General features: G+C 35.5%; 1 protein-coding gene across 4 annotated transcripts in view; it reads left to right on the forward strand.

Moving 5' to 3' along the window:
• Tert (telomerase reverse transcriptase) overlaps nt 1-15,704 on the forward strand; it is a 21,457-nt gene extending 5,753 nt beyond the window's left edge. The window contains exons 3-10 of one of the 4 annotated variants that reach the window (XM_026814941.1): nt 5,962-6,485; nt 6,830-7,149; nt 7,361-7,542; nt 9,075-9,319; nt 9,402-9,595; nt 11,767-11,985; nt 13,730-13,980; nt 15,447-15,704. In XM_026814941.1, coding sequence (XP_026670742.1) covers nt 5,962-6,485; nt 6,830-7,149; nt 7,361-7,542; nt 9,075-9,319; nt 9,402-9,595; nt 11,767-11,985; nt 13,730-13,980; nt 15,447-15,619 — 2,108 coding nt within the window. In that variant the 3' untranslated portion in view covers nt 15,620-15,704. Of the gene's footprint in view, nt 1-5,961; nt 6,486-6,829; nt 7,150-7,360; nt 7,543-9,074; nt 9,320-9,401; nt 9,596-11,766; nt 11,986-13,729; nt 14,030-15,446 lie in introns of all 4 variants that reach the window. The other 3 variants (XM_026814942.1, XM_018027321.2, XM_026814943.1) reach the window with 3 other exon arrangements.
• The last annotated feature ends 1,708 nt before the right edge of the window (nt 15,705-17,412 follow it).

Below are 17,412 nucleotides of genomic sequence, written 5' to 3' on the forward strand. Positions count from 1 at the left end.
AATACAAGGTTTATTCTTTCATTACTGTAAAGTTTCTCAATACGCTGTATGTGGAGTCAGGAACAATAATTGTATATGACCACTTAAGCTCCAATGTATTCAAATCTTTTATTAGCTTTCTGTAACACGTTCTTAATCTGTGCTAGCTTCTTATTCTCTACCATACTACCAACTTAACTCTACTAACCCTAAAACACTACCAACTACTTATCACTTACATGACATCTCCTCTCTTAACAATAATGAAATCACACATTCAATCTTTGGTTCCGGTACTCCCAACTCTCATTCACATTACGTAATCTCCTAGGTATGACGGAGGATTGATTTGTCTTCCGGATCGCGTGACCGTTCTGGGAGACGATCGGCTTTCATACTTGACATCGTTCTCACATTCATTTTGGGAATCTTTTATACTCTTGTGCCCTTCATTTGATAATCCCAATGTGTTTTCCTTGTTTAAATTGGATTCCATTTCTGTATCATCAGATGGAAAATCATACAAGTGTGCCCTGTTCCTTACTATTTTGCTACCATTATCAAGCTGAACTTGATATGACCTCGGAGTATCACGCACGTTTGTTATTTTACCTGGTAATAATGGCATATCTATATCTTTGCGAACAAAAACTCGATTGTTTATCTTTAACGGTTTAAGATTGTGCGCATTCTTATCGTATTGTTTTCTCTGAGTTTCTTGTCTTATTTGTAGTTTCTGTTTATTTTTACAGTCGCGATCAATTTTATCCCTTTGTATTCTGATTGGTAATAGTCCACGAGTTTTGTGTCCAAACAATAATTCATTTGGAGATCCGATCTGATCAGAGATCGGAGTATTCCTGTATTCTAATAGAGCTAAACTTGGATCCTTGCGGGACATTTCAAGCTTTTTGAACATGTTTTTAATTGTAGCGATATGTCGTTCCACCATTCCATTTGACTTTGGGTATATTGGGCTGGACGTAATATGTTCAAAGTTCCATGTTTCTGCAAATTCTTTGACATTTATATTATTAAAATGAGTCCCATTGTCTGAAATTACTCTTTTAGGAATTCCAAATATGGAGAAAATTGATTTGAGTTTTGCAACAATTGTGGTACTGTGCATACTCTCCAGTTTCATGACTTCTACAAATTTACTAAAATAATCTATGACTAACAACCATTCAGCATTGCAAAAATGAAATATATCCATGCCCACTGTTTCCCACGGACCATCTGGAATTTGGTGTGGAATCAGAGATTCTTTAACATTTGCTTTTTTGTATGTAGCGCATGTTGGGCATTTATCTACAAGATCTTCTATTTGTTTATTCATATTAGGCCAATACAGAATCTCACGAGCACGAATCTTACATTTTTCTTTCCCTAGATGAGCATAATGTATTTTCTCCAACAGTTGCTTTCTGAACTTCTTTGGTACAACAAGCCTCTGGGCTTTAAATATTAACCCGTCTATTATACTTAATTCCTCGCGGAAACTGTGATACGGTTTTAGAATATCTATTAATTTTGACTTCTCATTTGGCCAACCTCTCTTGATATACTCTACTAAAAGTTGCATTTCTTCATCGATTAGACATTCTCTTTTGAATTCCTCTTTTTTATCTAGTGTTATCGGGAAATTATCCATAAGGAAACATACTTGAGCTTCTATCTCTTCTTCAAGATCATCAGTTCCATTCTGCAGATATGCACGAGATAATGCATCAGCAAGAAGCAATTCTTTACCGGGTTTGTATCGTATTACAATGTCAAAATTTTGCAATGACAGTCTCATTCTAAGCAATCTTGGGGGACATTCATTAAGAGGTTTATTAAATATCGCTTCGAGTGGTTTATGGTCGCTTTCTACAGTGACTGTTTTGCCAAAGATATATTGTCTAAATCGATTACATGCAAAACTAATAGCCAATGTTTCCTTTTCAATTTGAGCATAATTTTTTTCTGTGTCTGTCAATGATCTACTGGCATAGGCTACTGGTAAGTTTTCTTGTAGAATGACAGCACCTAATCCATTCTGTGAAGCATCAACTGAGAGTGTCACTGGTCTTTGTACGTCGAAGAACTTGAGTACTGGTTTATTTATAAGCTTCGATTTCAGTTCATTGAATGCTTTCTCCGCATTTGAATCCCAGTTCCATATTACATTTTTTTTCGTTAAATTACGCAACACGGCATTGATACTCGATAGATTAGATATAAATTTCCCAACGTACGTGACCATACCCAAAAAACGTTCCAATTCTTGCTTGTTGCTCGGTGCTCTCATTTCAACGATTGCTTTGATTTTCTCGTCACTGGGTTGAATTCCTTTTTCTGTGAATATGTGGCCTACATATTTTACTTGTTTTACACCAATATTACATTTCTTTGGATTAAATCTTACACCCCTTTCTTCAGCTCTCTTTAACACTTTCCTTAGTCTTTCATCATGCTCTTTTTCATCCCTTCCCCATACTAATAGATCATCTATGTAAATTTCTACTCCTTCAATGTCTCCGAACACCTCACTGAAACATCTTTGAAATACCTCCGATGCAGATGAGATCCCATATGGCATTCTTAGAAATCTGAACCTTCCAAATGGAGTACTGAAAGTTACCAACTCTGTACTTCTTTTTGCCAATTTTATTTGCCAAAACCCTTTATCAGCATCTAATGTACTAAATATCTTTGCTCCAGATATTCTTGCACAAATTTCTTCAAAAGTTGGAATTTGAAAGTACTCCCTTTGGATGTTTTTATTCAAATTAACAGGGTCTAAACATAGCCTTAATGAATTATTAGGTTTTCTAACTATTACAAGATGATTAACCCATTCTGATGGTTCTTTAACCTCGCTTATTATTCCTTGTTCCTTCATTTTCTCCAGCTCCAATTTCAAAGGCTCCAAGATAGCTATGGGAACTTTTCTGCATGGCATTATACAACCTCTCGCATTCTTGTTTAATTTTATTTCATATTCAAAATCACTTATACATCCTATTCCGTTAAACACCTTTCCATATTCATCCATTATGCGCGTTTTATTAAGACTTCTTTCAATTGTGTCAATTCTTTTTATAAGGTTTAAATTTGTTAGAGAAGGTAACCCTATAATTGTAGGAACGTCTTTCTTTTCATCTATGACAATAAATTCGAGTACTTGGTCATTTCTGTTTTTGAATTTGCATGTTAGATTGCACTTGCCAAGCACCTCAATTGATTTACCTCCATAAGCACTTAATTTAACATTTGTATTTTTAATGTCAGGTTTGTTGTCATACATAGTCTTTAATACTTCACAGGGAATTACATTACAATGTGCACCTGTGTCTAATTTAACCTTTAATTGTCATTTATTATTGATTGTTATTGTTTCACACCAATCTTTCCCATTCTCAACAATCGAGGCTATAAATAACGATTCTACTTGCTCATGGAGGTTTACATTTTGTGGATTTTCATCAAGATTATCTTGATTCTCAAGCACATCGACTCGCTTTGACCTACATACAGTTGCAAAATGATTTAATTTCTTACAATTTGTACATGCTTTACCATATGCTGGACATTGTCGAATGGGATGAGTCCTGTTGCATCTGCTGCATCTCCGCGTTTGCTGACCCTTATTGGTGTCCCATGACTCCATCAAATGCCTATCTCCCCAATTGGAAGTCGAAACGGTGTTCGTTGAAGAAGCTGGCCGATGGCGTGGTTCCATCTTCTGTCGCCTATCCACATTTGATGATCCAGTCATTCTCATCGAGTGTACCTCCGTGTCTGATCCTTCAATTGTTTGAAGCTGAGCCATTGATAATTCAGCCGACTTGCACATTTTCATGCACTTATCCAAGTCTAAATTTTCTTCTCTCAAAAGTCGCATTTTGAGATCAGTATTATTCATTCCACAAATGATTCTGTCTTTTATTAAGCTATCCCTCAGTTCGCCGAAGTTACACGTGGTACTGAGTTTTCTGAGGTCGGTTATGAAGGATGTGAATGTTTCTCCTTGCTGTTGCATTCTTGTGAAAAATACATATCTTTCCACACTCTCGTTTGACCTCGGAGAGCAGAATTCCTCAAATGCACGCATCACATTGATGTAAACTTTCCTCTCTTCGTCAGTAAGCGTAAATATGCGGAATTTTTCAAGAGCTTCTGGACCGATTAGATGAAGAAGGACAGCAATCCTTCTCTTCTCATCTTTCGTATCAAGGGCAGTTGCCGTCATATACACTTCAAACCTCTCTCTCCATTTTCGCCAATTTTCTTTCAAGTTCCCTTCAAATGAGAGGGGTGGAGGAGGAGGCATGGACAAATCCATTTCGTCTTCTTGTGATATTGATAAAAAAAATTCCTCGTCGCTTTTGTTGGATGAAGAATCTGTATTTAATGGCGGACTTCCGTAACGTGGCGGGATGTCCTTTCTTTCATCACTTTCCATTAATCCTATTACTTATCTGACATCCTATCCGCAGCGCCATGTAAAGTTTCTCAATACGCTGTATGTGGAGTCAGGAACAATAATTGTATATGACCACTTAAGCTCCAATGTATTAAAATCTTTTATTAACTTTCCATAACACGTTCTTAATCTGTGCTTGCTTCTTATTCTCTACCATACTACCAACTTAACTCTACTAACCCTAAAACACTACCAACTACTTATCACTTACATGACAGTAACGTTCAGCGGGCCCGTTTATGCTCGAGTAAGACTCCTGCTAAAGCGAGAGGGAAAGAAAACCGCGGAGAGCAGAAAAGAGACCGAGCAAAATGGCAAACCTCGGGAGCGGAAAATAAAGCGAGAGGGGAAAAGAAACCGCGGAGAGCGGGAAAGAGACCAAACAAAGCGGCACACCTTGAGATCGGCCGAGGTTTCCCGATCTCCAGGTTTTCCGCTTTGCTCAGTCTCTTTTCTGCTCTCCGCGGTTTTTTTCCCCTCTCGCTGTAGCAGGGGTCTAAAGGATCTTTCCCACTGTCCGCCGGCACGGAAAGGCAGGGCCGAAACATGAAGTTGCGAGGTATAGGGAAAAGCGTGTAAAAGCGTGGGTGCTTCAAAGGGGCTCACTGACCTGCAGAGCGAATAGAATAGATCAACTGTCTGCGTCTCGCTCGGCCGTGCTGGTCGGATCTCGAGCATGCGCAGTTGACTTATTCGCTCTGCAGGCCAGTGAGCCCCGAAATGCCGGCCGGAGTGAGGGAGAGATCCGACCGGCATAACCGAGCGAGACGTAGACAGTTGACCTATTCGCTCTGCAGGCCAGTGGGCCCCTTTGAAGCACCCACGCTTTTACACGCTTTTCCCTATACCTCACAACTTCATGTTTCGGCCCTGTCTTTCCGGGCCGGTGGACAGTGGGAAAGGTCCTTTACTCGAGCACAACAAACCGGGCTCGCTTAATGTCACCCACACATTTTTTCTTTTACACGCTTTTCCGTATATCTGCATTTCCCTTAACTACGGTACTGGCTATCTATATTTCCGCTCTTGGGTACCCCAATTTCGCTCGCCGGGATTGAGCGGAATCTTGGAGCGGAAAACGCAGTGGGAATAGACCATAATACCTTCTTAAACAAAATTTAATATTTCATCTAGATTCAAGAAGACATAGGAATCCCTAACACAGTATTTTACGTGCCCCTAAAAATCATGTAATTTACGAAATTAGAATAAACGATTGAATTTTCATGCTTAATTAAAGAATATTCCATTTAAGTATTCGTTAAAATTTATTTCAATCAAGTAAATTAAGGCATACAGATCTTGAATGTTCAAAGTTTAAAATCCTACTGCAATGAATTATATGTTCTCATATTTTCAACTTTCAACTGTTTTTATTCAATATCATATTCCCATATTAATCAAAAACATTTTGTAGGTGTGTGATTAACATTTACATACATACTTCTATGAATTGATCAATTTCTATCCATTCATATGATTTGGGACGAGTTCTAAAAATAAAATTGTAGTTTCAGCCACACGTAAGATAGACGAGACATGCGAAACCATATTCCCGAAGGATTTATCGGTATCCGTTCGCTTATATTCTTCGCCATTAGGCTTCCCAAGTTATAAAAATAATTCATTGGCCTGCATGCTCGATGAATGTAGAAGCGGTAACGAATTTTATGAACATATTATAAAAGAAACAAGAAAGGACATCGTTATTGTTGATTACGAAATTTCTATTCCGTTGATTTCTTCTCTCTTGGAAGATTTCAAGAAAAGGCACGAAAAATTTCATTATACTAGCGTATTAAGTCATGTAGCGCATGAGAACAAATGTAAGCAACAAGCAAATCCGATATGCCAATATGCGATCACTAGAGAGAAGTTGATATATTTTCTTGAGCTCGTGTTCTCTAAGGTGGTTCCATTAGAAATATTTGGAAAATTACGAAACTTGAAGAAGATTAAACACACTATGATTCGTTTATTGAATTTACCACATTTCAAGCTACTCAACGTGAAAACAGTTGTTTCAAAATTAGATGTACGTAATTTATCTCAAAGATCTGTCCATAAAATATATCAAATTTTGTGTTTTTGCAATAATTACATATACATTTTAATTTACTTATTACTAAATTTAAAAGTAAAGGGATATTAACTAAACGATTTAATTTTGTTTAATCCATAAATATAATTTTGTACTTTTGAATGCTTTGTTTATATTGAAAATTGAGGGATATACTTCTTTTATCGACCATTCTTTTTATAAAAAAAAAGTAAGATTAGCAATGTATATTTTCTTAAAGACTTGAAATAATTTATGGATAACTCGAAACTAACATCATAGTATACATTCTTGGTTCGAATGTTATATATAAATTTTAGATTGCTTGCATCAAGTGGGTAAGCGGCATAGAAAACGTAAAGACCAAATGGTTAATATTACTGAAATTTATAAGGTGGTTCTTCATCGGGTTTCTGTTTAAAGTGATATACCAAAATTTCCACATAACAATCCACAACAATACGGAGAGATTATTTATCATACGCTCAGACTGGAATCGAATTCAAAGGAATTTCTTGCAGAAAAAAATGCGTACTAATGCTCTAAAAGTCAATAATGTCAGTTCATCCTGTCTGCCGATAGGCATTTACAAATTAATTCCCAAGTTCTCCAACGTGCGGCCGATATTAAAAACAGAGAAGTACGTTTAAAAAAATTTACCAAGTGTATAAAATAATTCGATGCCTTCATATCCACACGTTTAGAACTATCATAATACATAGTACCAGTAGCCTTAAATATTACTTCACTTTCTGAATATAATTTGAAATAAAAGGCAGCGAATTAATTTACAATTTAATCCCTTGTTAATCGAAAGGTTGTTCGTTCATTTTTTATGTGTTTGTAATTAGGAGTAAGGAGTTTGTACAGCAGAAAACACTGATCATGAATTTTTTGAAACAGTTATATGTGACGAAATTTGGAGTCAATGACTTCGAAAAAAAATGGAAGTCGGTCGTTGAATCGAGGCGCAACAAGAAAACGTATATGGTTTACTGTGACGTAGTGGATGCATTCGGCTCCATCATACAAGGTATCAGTTTAATGATGCTAAATGTTATTGTCCTAATGTATAAAAATTTTGTTTCGATAGTATTTATTTAACAAATGTTGCGGAGACAATTAGCGAATTTTGTTATATAATTATGTCTAGAAATACTTGTATACATTTAAAAATTGAATAACCTTTATATTATTGGACTTAATGAATTAATTTTTTCTTAGGCATTAGAGAAATTATTACATGGTGTATAGACTACAGATTTTATGTATTTATAGAAAAATAAATGTGTAGTAAACATAACGACTGCATGTAATACAGGGTGTAAACCTACAGGTGGGCAATATTTTAAGGACGTGTTCTATGGTCAAAAATAAGACGAAAATCAAGAGAGAGAAAATTGCGTTTGGGGCTTCGTTAATTAGTTATTAACGTTTAAAAATTTGGCGTTTCTGCCCCTGAAATAGAGCAATCCGACCTGTACCGGCGGGTGTTTTTACCGTACGCGCAGCTGATCGTCGTCGGTCAATGCATGTCGATAACGATGATCAGGATCGTACTTATAATTTGTGGNCCACAAATTATAAGTACGATCCTGATCATCGTTATCGACATGCATTGACCGACGACAGTTGCGCGTACGGTAAAAACACCCGCCGGTATAGGTCGGATTGCTCTATTTCAGGGGCAGAAACGCCAAATTTTTAAACGTTAATAACTAATTAACGAAGCCCCAAACGCAATTTTCTCTCTCTTGATTTTCGTCTTATTTTTGACCATAGAACACGTCCTTAAAATATTGCCCACCTGTAGGTTTACACCCTGTATAACACACTATAAAAATCGGAATTCGGACCGTAATACTTATAAAAAGCTATTAAGAGGGTACCACAAATGTATCGGATATGTATACCTACGGCACTGGCGGACCGCGCGACATTTCGTATACTACAGGGTGCGCATATTTTTTCCCGCATGGCTCGCTTCCCCTCTTTTTCGCCCGTATTTCGAGCCCCACTACTATTCCCCTCATGCGCCTTCGCTGATCATTCCTAGCATATCCCCATCAAGTACCAGACCCCACCATGGTCGCGTCGTCCCCACTTTCCGGCCGAGGGAAAAATTATGCGATGCCTGCGTATACATATTGCCGAGGTACTCTTAGGTTACTCTTAATTTTCCTGTAACACCATTTTTCCCGAAAAACATGCATTTTACAAAAACAACGATTTTTCAGAAATTGTACGTGATAGAGCAATTCTGTTTCCAGACTTGTGTTCAGTACGAGAAACTCTAAACTAAGAAACAGGTGATGGGTATTGCAAATTTTTTTGTGTTGGACAGTGTAATTAATATAAAATGTTAAAGGAAATGTTATTATTTGTAGAGTATTTTTACTTATCGAATTAATAGCATAGGATGTAGATAAAATACGGTACATAACATAATGTAAGCAAAAATTAATTCGTTAAGTCCAACATTAAAAAAGTTATTCAATTGTGAAATGTGTATGAATATGTATGGACTTCGCTGTATGTACGAGTTAATTTGTGTTCCACGTTTAGAGTTATTATTCGAAATGGTGAGATGGCTCTCCAAAGATTTACCAGAAAAACTGACGTTGAAAATGTATGCTGTTAAAAGCCGCCAGCAGACGAGGATTACTACCTGTTACAAACAGTATTGTTGTCATCCTGACTTGGCGTTGCCATTCGCACCTGGCACGTTCTACTCAGTCAGTGGCGGTAGTTCGTGGGTACGAAAGAGTATGTTGATTGAAAACATATCGAAATGCATTTTCGAACAGTTGGTATGAAGCAACATGTGTAGAATTGTACACGTTTGGACGAATTGGTTTAGTAATGTAATAATAAAAATAATTTAATTCGTAGATAAAAATCAAAGGAAAAACGTACACTTTACGAAAAGGGGTCGCTCAAGGTGCAGTGCTGTCGCCAATATTATCAGATATCTACTACAGTTTTATTCTGAACGAGGAGTTGGCCGTTTTTTCGCGAGAAGGAGAACTTCTGAAATACGTGGATGATATTCTTTATTTAACCGACAATGAGGATTTTGCAAAACAGTAAGTAAACTGGTTCTACTTCAGCTTTCCTATTCAAACTCTTCCCAGACTTTCACAAAACATTCGTGAGCTTAACTACAAATTACTTAGCTCACTAATTAACTAATAATTAGATTGCGGATTGTTATGTAATTTTAAAAATTATATTTAATAAGAACGTTCTTTAATCCTGTAAACATTATGATACGTATTTTGCTGCTGCTACTTAAATATATTTTTATCCACTATATGTCGTTTTTTCATGTCTTTTACGTACACAATTTATATAGCGATTCTCAGTAATATTCTTAGACATTTCAAAACAGAATAATATTTTACTATTGGACTAAATAACTTAATTTTCTGTCGTATGTTAGACGATCTATTTATTATACATATAATGTCTAAAGAAATTGTTAAAATTGCTGTTCGTAGAACAATCGAGTAAAATATAAAATAAAGTGAAGGATATGAGTTTTAACTTTTTTATTAAGGTCTTCAATAAAAATTTGCAACGTCCCGTTTGTAGATCTATGTAAGTTATATGCATGTACAAAATTTGATCAAATTCGATTAATACTGCTGTAAGTTATAAGCGATTATAAATTTCAAAAATCTCAGTTTTTCACGACTTTCGGTCAATAATTAAGATTAATTAAAGGACTTTTACATCTTTCGATGTACCTAATTTTTTTATGCTCTCACCGATTTCTATCAAACTTTATACATGCACATAACTTAAATCTGCGAACGGGACGTTCCAAATTTTTATTAGAATACCTAACAAAAAAAAGTTAAAAATCATGTCCTTTACTTTATTTTATATTTTACTCGGTTGTTCTACGAATAGTAATTTTAACTATTTTTTGTTATAAATTATATAGTAAACTAAGCTTTCTAACATACCACCAAAAATTAAGTTATTTGATTCAGTATTAAAAAAGTTATTCTATTTTTAAATGTGTACTAATATCAATAGGAGTCACCGTACGTACTTTGCTGTTGATGCTTCATGCACGTTTGTCTACTATCCGTTTTTTGTCGTTTTTTACATACTCAGTCTTTTTATAAATGCATAAAATCAGCAGTCTACTAGTGGCTCAATCTGGAATACTACGCTTAAAATCATAAATACGCTGGAATATCACGCTAAAAATGATGTATGTAAATGTAAATTCTACATATAATCGGCCATTGCGTATCCCGAGCTGATGCACCTTACACGCTTTAAAACTGTTCTACTAATACAATCATCGCCAATGTCATTTGGCACTGCCATTGTAATTGTAGAGCTCCGGGAACGGTCAACTCGACTTCGACGTGACAGTAACAGAAAAAATTCGTTAGTTAGTTCAGTGCAATAAGCGATCAAATCATGAGCCGTTTCTGACTGTTCGTTACCTATGAGCGAGATTAAATAATCCCAAAAATTTACTCTAATTTTTATAGATACGTTCGGAACAACAATCGGTTAACTGAATTGTCAACATCTTGATGTGTATTGGAACTTTTGAAAACATTAGAAAACCATGAATGATATATTTTATTTAATATAATTTTGTGACTAGTAAACATTCTTTTGCTTTGCAAAACGTAGTATTTATCACTATCATCTTCACAGCCATGATTCAGTTTGCGATAGAAATCTCGATCCCTAGTTGTACTTGGCCTGAATGTCGAATGACGCACACATCCCGCTCAAAAACCGGTCACCTTAAAGATGACTGTTGTTTACGATTGCTCTGATTGTTGCTCCGAACGATCAGATAATTCAATTGGCCAGTCATATCAAAATCGAGCTGACTGTTTCTTGCCCTGAGCTCTTCAATTAAGCACGGTATTGCAATATCGCATATGATAACTGAATAATGACGGGAATAAACAACAATAGTGCTTGAGATAATGTTACTACTTTTTAGCTGTAGCCAAAAATAGATAACACATGATTGGGATATTCAATGGCCCGTTGTAGCATCCCAGGATTGACATTGCAATTTTAATATATACGTATGAATTAGTATTGTATGTATGTACACCGGACTCCTTGTATTTTAGCCGAAATTAAACACAGACAATGCATCGCAACTAGTAAGCCAACGGCGAGCGATGTGTAAGGTGTGGCCAAAACACAAGAAGTTGAGGCTCCATTAGAAAATAATAAGCGTTATTTTATGCCGCTTTTATCGATACAGGTTTCTAGAGGTAACGAAACGCGGATTACCGCGATATAATTGTTATTTCAAACAAGCAAAAACGCAAACTAATGTGCCTTACGATGGTCGCGCGGCCGCAGACAGTATCCTCTACATCGGTTACAAGATTGACTGCTTGTCTTTGGGATTGGAACCCAATTACACTGAAATAAAGTTCACTTATTCAATGTATTCAAAGAAAATGTCGGATCCTATACAGTAAGAAGTTAATAACACTTATCAATACTTTCGTTTAAACTTTTCTGTTTCCTAAAAACAAACATTAAGTGAGTTCTATAGATAATATGTAGAACTGGATTTTGACAAAATGTGGTGTACTGATAGCTGAAGCTTTCAAAAACAGGTGGTTAAATATATTACTCAAAGGAATGATAAATTTTTATTATGAAATTTGTGACGAAAATTCGAGTTTAGAAGATGATTACTCAGTAACAGATTAGCACAGGGCGACGATTTTTCTTTTAAGTTAAAGCTGGAAGCCTCCATTCTAAAATACTGTCTAGAGATTTTTCATTTCGTATACTATGATAAATAATGCTAAAATCTAAGGGGATGTTAAAAAATTAAAATATTAGCAAAGCTTGACAACGTGCTGAGACTTGGATATCTTTTTTCACAGCGATTTGTTCATGGCGAATGATGGCATGTTCCTTTTCCTTCAATTTAAATGAAAAAGTTCTGATTTTTTCTCGATATTACAGCGGCTTAAAGAAATCCGTTACATAAATTGGGTTCTAACACACTCTACATATTAGGAAATTTCAATCTTTAACGCAATTCCATCTTGAATGTGATTTTATTCACTAGACAATCTCTCTAACATACGTCTCTGCCCTTATACATGCAATTTCAAACAAACCGCGTAGGGATATCAGAAACAGTCAATATCAGCAAAATGACAACGAAAATTAAGGAACTTCTTTAAATAATTATAAGATCTACAGAAAAATAATAAGTAGATAAGTATAATAAAGTATTAAGATGAATAATTGAATCTCTAGGAAGAAAGTTATTAAAAATTTAATTGTTTCATATTTCACATCGCGGTTCATTGGTTGTGAGAAACGGCATTATCATTGCTGTGTTCACGTAATTAATTTACATTAACTTCCGTAGCTGTTGGAAATAGTTTTTCAATAGTTATGAAAGTAAAGGTGTTTTCAATAGGTATTTGAATTTTATTAAAAGAATTTCTGGCAATATCTGTTTGGCAAGTGCTTTACAATATATGAATACTATTAATTTTTCATAAGACGAATAATATAAAATAATAAAAATAAATATAAAATGTGTAAAAGTGAAATCTTTAATAATTGTCTTCTTAGGTACCCACGGTCTGTCAAAATTTATCCATGTCTTCTTAAAATCCTTATCCAACAATATACTAAATGTTATAAGAATCTGATTGTTAACTCCATTATCTGTAGAATCCCCTTAAGAATCGATTTATTTTGTTCATCATATTGGGTTGTCCAGAAGGTTTGTTTAGATTTTTGTAGAAAATTTAAAGGCAGCGTATTTAAATTTTAATGCATATTTATTAATTTATTGAATTATGTACATACTATTTTGTTCCACTCTTTCTCATTTTCATGTAACTTGAAGACTCTATCCCTTGTAACTTCGATTTTGGCTTCATTCTGTAACACTTACTTTATTATCAGCATAATCTCACTGAATAATTACTTTTTATAAAGATGCCTGAAGGATCGCCTTTTAGAATATGTATACATATCATTTCTTTTTAATCATCCTGATATAGGTCTGTATTAATCCACCGATCAAAAATCGGAACGAATTTTCCGGACAACCTAATATTATTATTTACTGTTGTTTATCATAAGTAACATCGAATAGAGGAGTTAGGAAACATTCATTTAATTAGATTGAGAATTAGAAAAAGATCGTAAAAAAATGTAAATGAATTATAAAATTGTTTCAGAATTTTAGATAGCCGACTAAAAAATTTTACAGTATTGAAATTAAGGAAGATTGTCCTTCAGGACACAATTAAGAAACAAAATATATTATTTTCGATATTGGAACGGTCATTTTCAGTGCAAGCAAAACGTGCTCGGTATCTGCTTATCCAACTGTTTGGTAGCCGTGTACAGGAGAACGTTACAACTATATTTGACATTATAAAATATACTAATGAGCTGATAGCGAGATTTGTGATAAGGACCTTAGACCGTAAGACGCATAATATATAATGTATCACTAGATTGCGGGTTTTTTGCAGGTAAAATCATATTTTTTTAAACATATGTTTAGGAATATAAATTGTTTATGCAGATTTTTCAACTTTTAGAATTTCATAATGTGAGATTTACATTAATTGCTTTGTGTATTTTTGGAGATTGTACAGGGTGTCCCAGAAAAAGTGTTAAAACCGAAAAGGGGTAATTCTGGAGATGTTTCTGAACAACAATTTCCTTTGGTAAAATGCAAAGTGAGCCATAGTTTTTAAATTATTAACGAAAAACACTGACCAATAAGAGCACGCGTAGGGCCCGTGTCCAGCCACGGGTAGGTTGGCTCGGATCGTAACACTCGGCTGTGGCATAGCGTGAGCCCTACACGCGCTCTTATTGGTTAGTGTTTTTCGTTAATAATTTAAAAACCATACCTCACTTTGCATTTTGACAAAGAAAATTGTTGCTCAGAAATACTTCCAGAATCACCTCTCTTCGGCTCACACACTTTTTCTAGAACACCCTGTAAACAATAGGTGAATTTTCATACGTGCACATTTTCTATAAATCCAGAAAAATCCGCAGTCTATACAGGAAGTCCCAGAACTAATACTAAAATGGGGAGGAAATGAGGTGATTTTAAACAATATTTTCCGTTGCAAACAAGTTGTCCGAGGCGTGGTTGTTGAGTTATTAACGAAAAACCGGTACTAATCAGACCGCTCGTATAGCGGACACATAGGGGAGAAGCAACTGCCTTCGAAACTGCGGCACCCGTATGCCACAACATTGCCATATCGGTCAATGACTTCACTCTAAACATCACTGCTGCCCATGTGTTTTATCTTCAAGTATCAAAGTTCGATGGGCAGGAGTGATGTTTAGAGCAGGTCACTGACAGACATGGCCATGTGTTTTACTTTCGAGTGTCAAGCTTCGGCACATTGACTCACTGAAATTCTTCTAGGAGCAGGTGAAGTTAAAGACGATTGACTAAGTTAATCTCTAACTCTTTTCCTATTCTTTATAATTTTAGCTACTCTGTAATTTGTTGTAAAGTTGTTAGTTGTTTCATTGAGTATGTTACATTGAGTACATTTACTCAGCGAACATAACTAACGACTAATATCTTTGTTTTCTGTAATATTGAAACAATTTCTTAGTTGCTCTTGCATGTAACTTTTGTTCTAATCTTACGTTTCGTTACGATCGTGACATACGGGTGCGGCAGTTTCAAAGGCAGTTGTTTCTCCCTTGTGTGTCCGCTATACGAGCGGTCTGATTGGTACCGGATTTTCGTTAATAATTCAACAACCACGCCTCGGACAACTTGTTTGCAACGGAAAATATTGTTTAAAATCACCTCATTTCTTCCCCATTTTCGGGCGTAGTATTAGTTCTGGGACACCCTGTATATCACCCAATATCAAAAAACAATTACAATACCATTTTTACTTATTTTAGCTGATCAAAAATATACAGTGCACGACATATTGACCTGGCATTTTCATATTATGATAGGTCTCTGGACTTCGTACATAGACACTTTTAAGAGGTCTAAAGTTTTACGACAGTGTTTTATTAAATGGTTCCAGCAACAAAAAAGGAAGTGTGTTTGTGAATGTGGACTTGAATAAATTTTGTTATGGCCTCGTATTACTGATCTTTCTATTTCTCTATGTTCTTACTATCGTAGTTTGTTAATTTTTCTATTTGTTTTCTGTAATATACNATGTTTAGGAATATAAATTGTTTATGCAGATTTTTCAACTTTTAGAATTTCATAATGTGAGATTTACATTAATTGCTTTGTGTATTTTTGGAGATTGTACAGGGTGTCCCAGAAAAAGTGTTAAAACCGAAAAGGGGTAATTCTGGAGATGTTTCTGAACAACAATTTCCTTTGGTAAAATGCAAAGTGAGCCATAGTTTTTAAATTATTAACGAAAAACACTGACCAATAAGAGCACGCGTAGGGCCCGTGTCCAGCCACGGGTAGGTTGGCTCGGATCGTAACACTCGGCTGTGGCATAGCGTGAGCCCTACACGCGCTCTTATTGGTTAGTGTTTTTCGTTAATAATTTAAAAACCATACCTCACTTTGCATTTTGACAAAGAAAATTGTTGCTCAGAAATACTTCCAGAATCACCTCTCTTCGGCTCACACACTTTTTCTAGAACACCCTGTAAACAATAGGTGAATTTTCATACGTGCACATTTTCTATAAATCCAGAAAAATCCGCAGTCTATACAGGAAGTCCCAGAACTAATACTAAAATGGGGAGGAAATGAGGTGATTTTAAACAATATTTTCCGTTGCAAACAAGTTGTCCGAGGCGTGGTTGTTGAGTTATTAACGAAAAACCGGTACTAATCAGACCGCTCGTATAGCGGACACATAGGGGAGAAGCAACTGCCTTCGAAACTGCGGCACCCGTATGCCACAACATTGCCATATCGGTCAATGACTTCACTCTAAACATCACTGCTGCCCATGTGTTTTATCTTCAAGTATCAAAGTTCGATGGGCAGGAGTGATGTTTAGAGCAGGTCACTGACAGACATGGCCATGTGTTTTACTTTCGAGTGTCAAGCTTCGGCACATTGACTCACTGAAATTCTTCTAGGAGCAGGTGAAGTTAAAGACGATTGACTAAGTTAATCTCTAACTCTTTTCCTATTCTTTATAATTTTAGCTACTCTGTAATTTGTTGTAAAGTTGTTAGTTGTTTCATTGAGTATGTTACATTGAGTACATTTACTCAGCGAACATAACTAACGACTAATATCTTTGTTTTCTGTAATATTGAAACAATTTCTTAGTTGCTCTTGCATGTAACTTTTGTTCTAATCTTACGTTTCGTTACGATCGTGACATACGGGTGCGGCAGTTTCAAAGGCAGTTGTTTCTCCCTTGTGTGTCCGCTATACGAGCGGTCTGATTGGTACCGGATTTTCGTTAATAATTCAACAACCACGCCTCGGACAACTTGTTTGCAACGGAAAATATTGTTTAAAATCACCTCATTTCTTCCCCATTTTCGGGCGTAGTATTAGTTCTGGGACACCCTGTATATCACCCAATATCAAAAAACAATTACAATACCATTTTTACTTATTTTAGCTGATCAAAAATATACAGTGCACGACATATTGACCTGGCATTTTCATATTATGATAGGTCTCTGGACTTCGTACATAGACACTTTTAAGAGGTCTAAAGTTTTACGACAGTGTTTTATTAAATGGTTCCAGCAACAAAAAAGGAAGTGTGTTTGTGAATGTGGACTTGAATAAATTTTGTTATGGCCTCGTATTACTGATCTTTCTATTTCTCTATGTTCTTACTATCGTAGTTTGTTAATTTTTCTATTTGTTTTCTGTAATATACATTTTGTAATACGTAAAGTTTATAAATACATGATTGTT

This window comes from Ceratina calcarata, unplaced genomic scaffold (assembly GCF_001652005.2).
Source record: "Ceratina calcarata isolate Rehan_Ccalc_2016 unplaced genomic scaffold, ASM165200v1 scaffold420.2, whole genome shotgun sequence".
In the NCBI taxonomy this organism is placed as follows: Eukaryota; Metazoa; Arthropoda; class Insecta; order Hymenoptera; family Apidae; genus Ceratina; species Ceratina calcarata.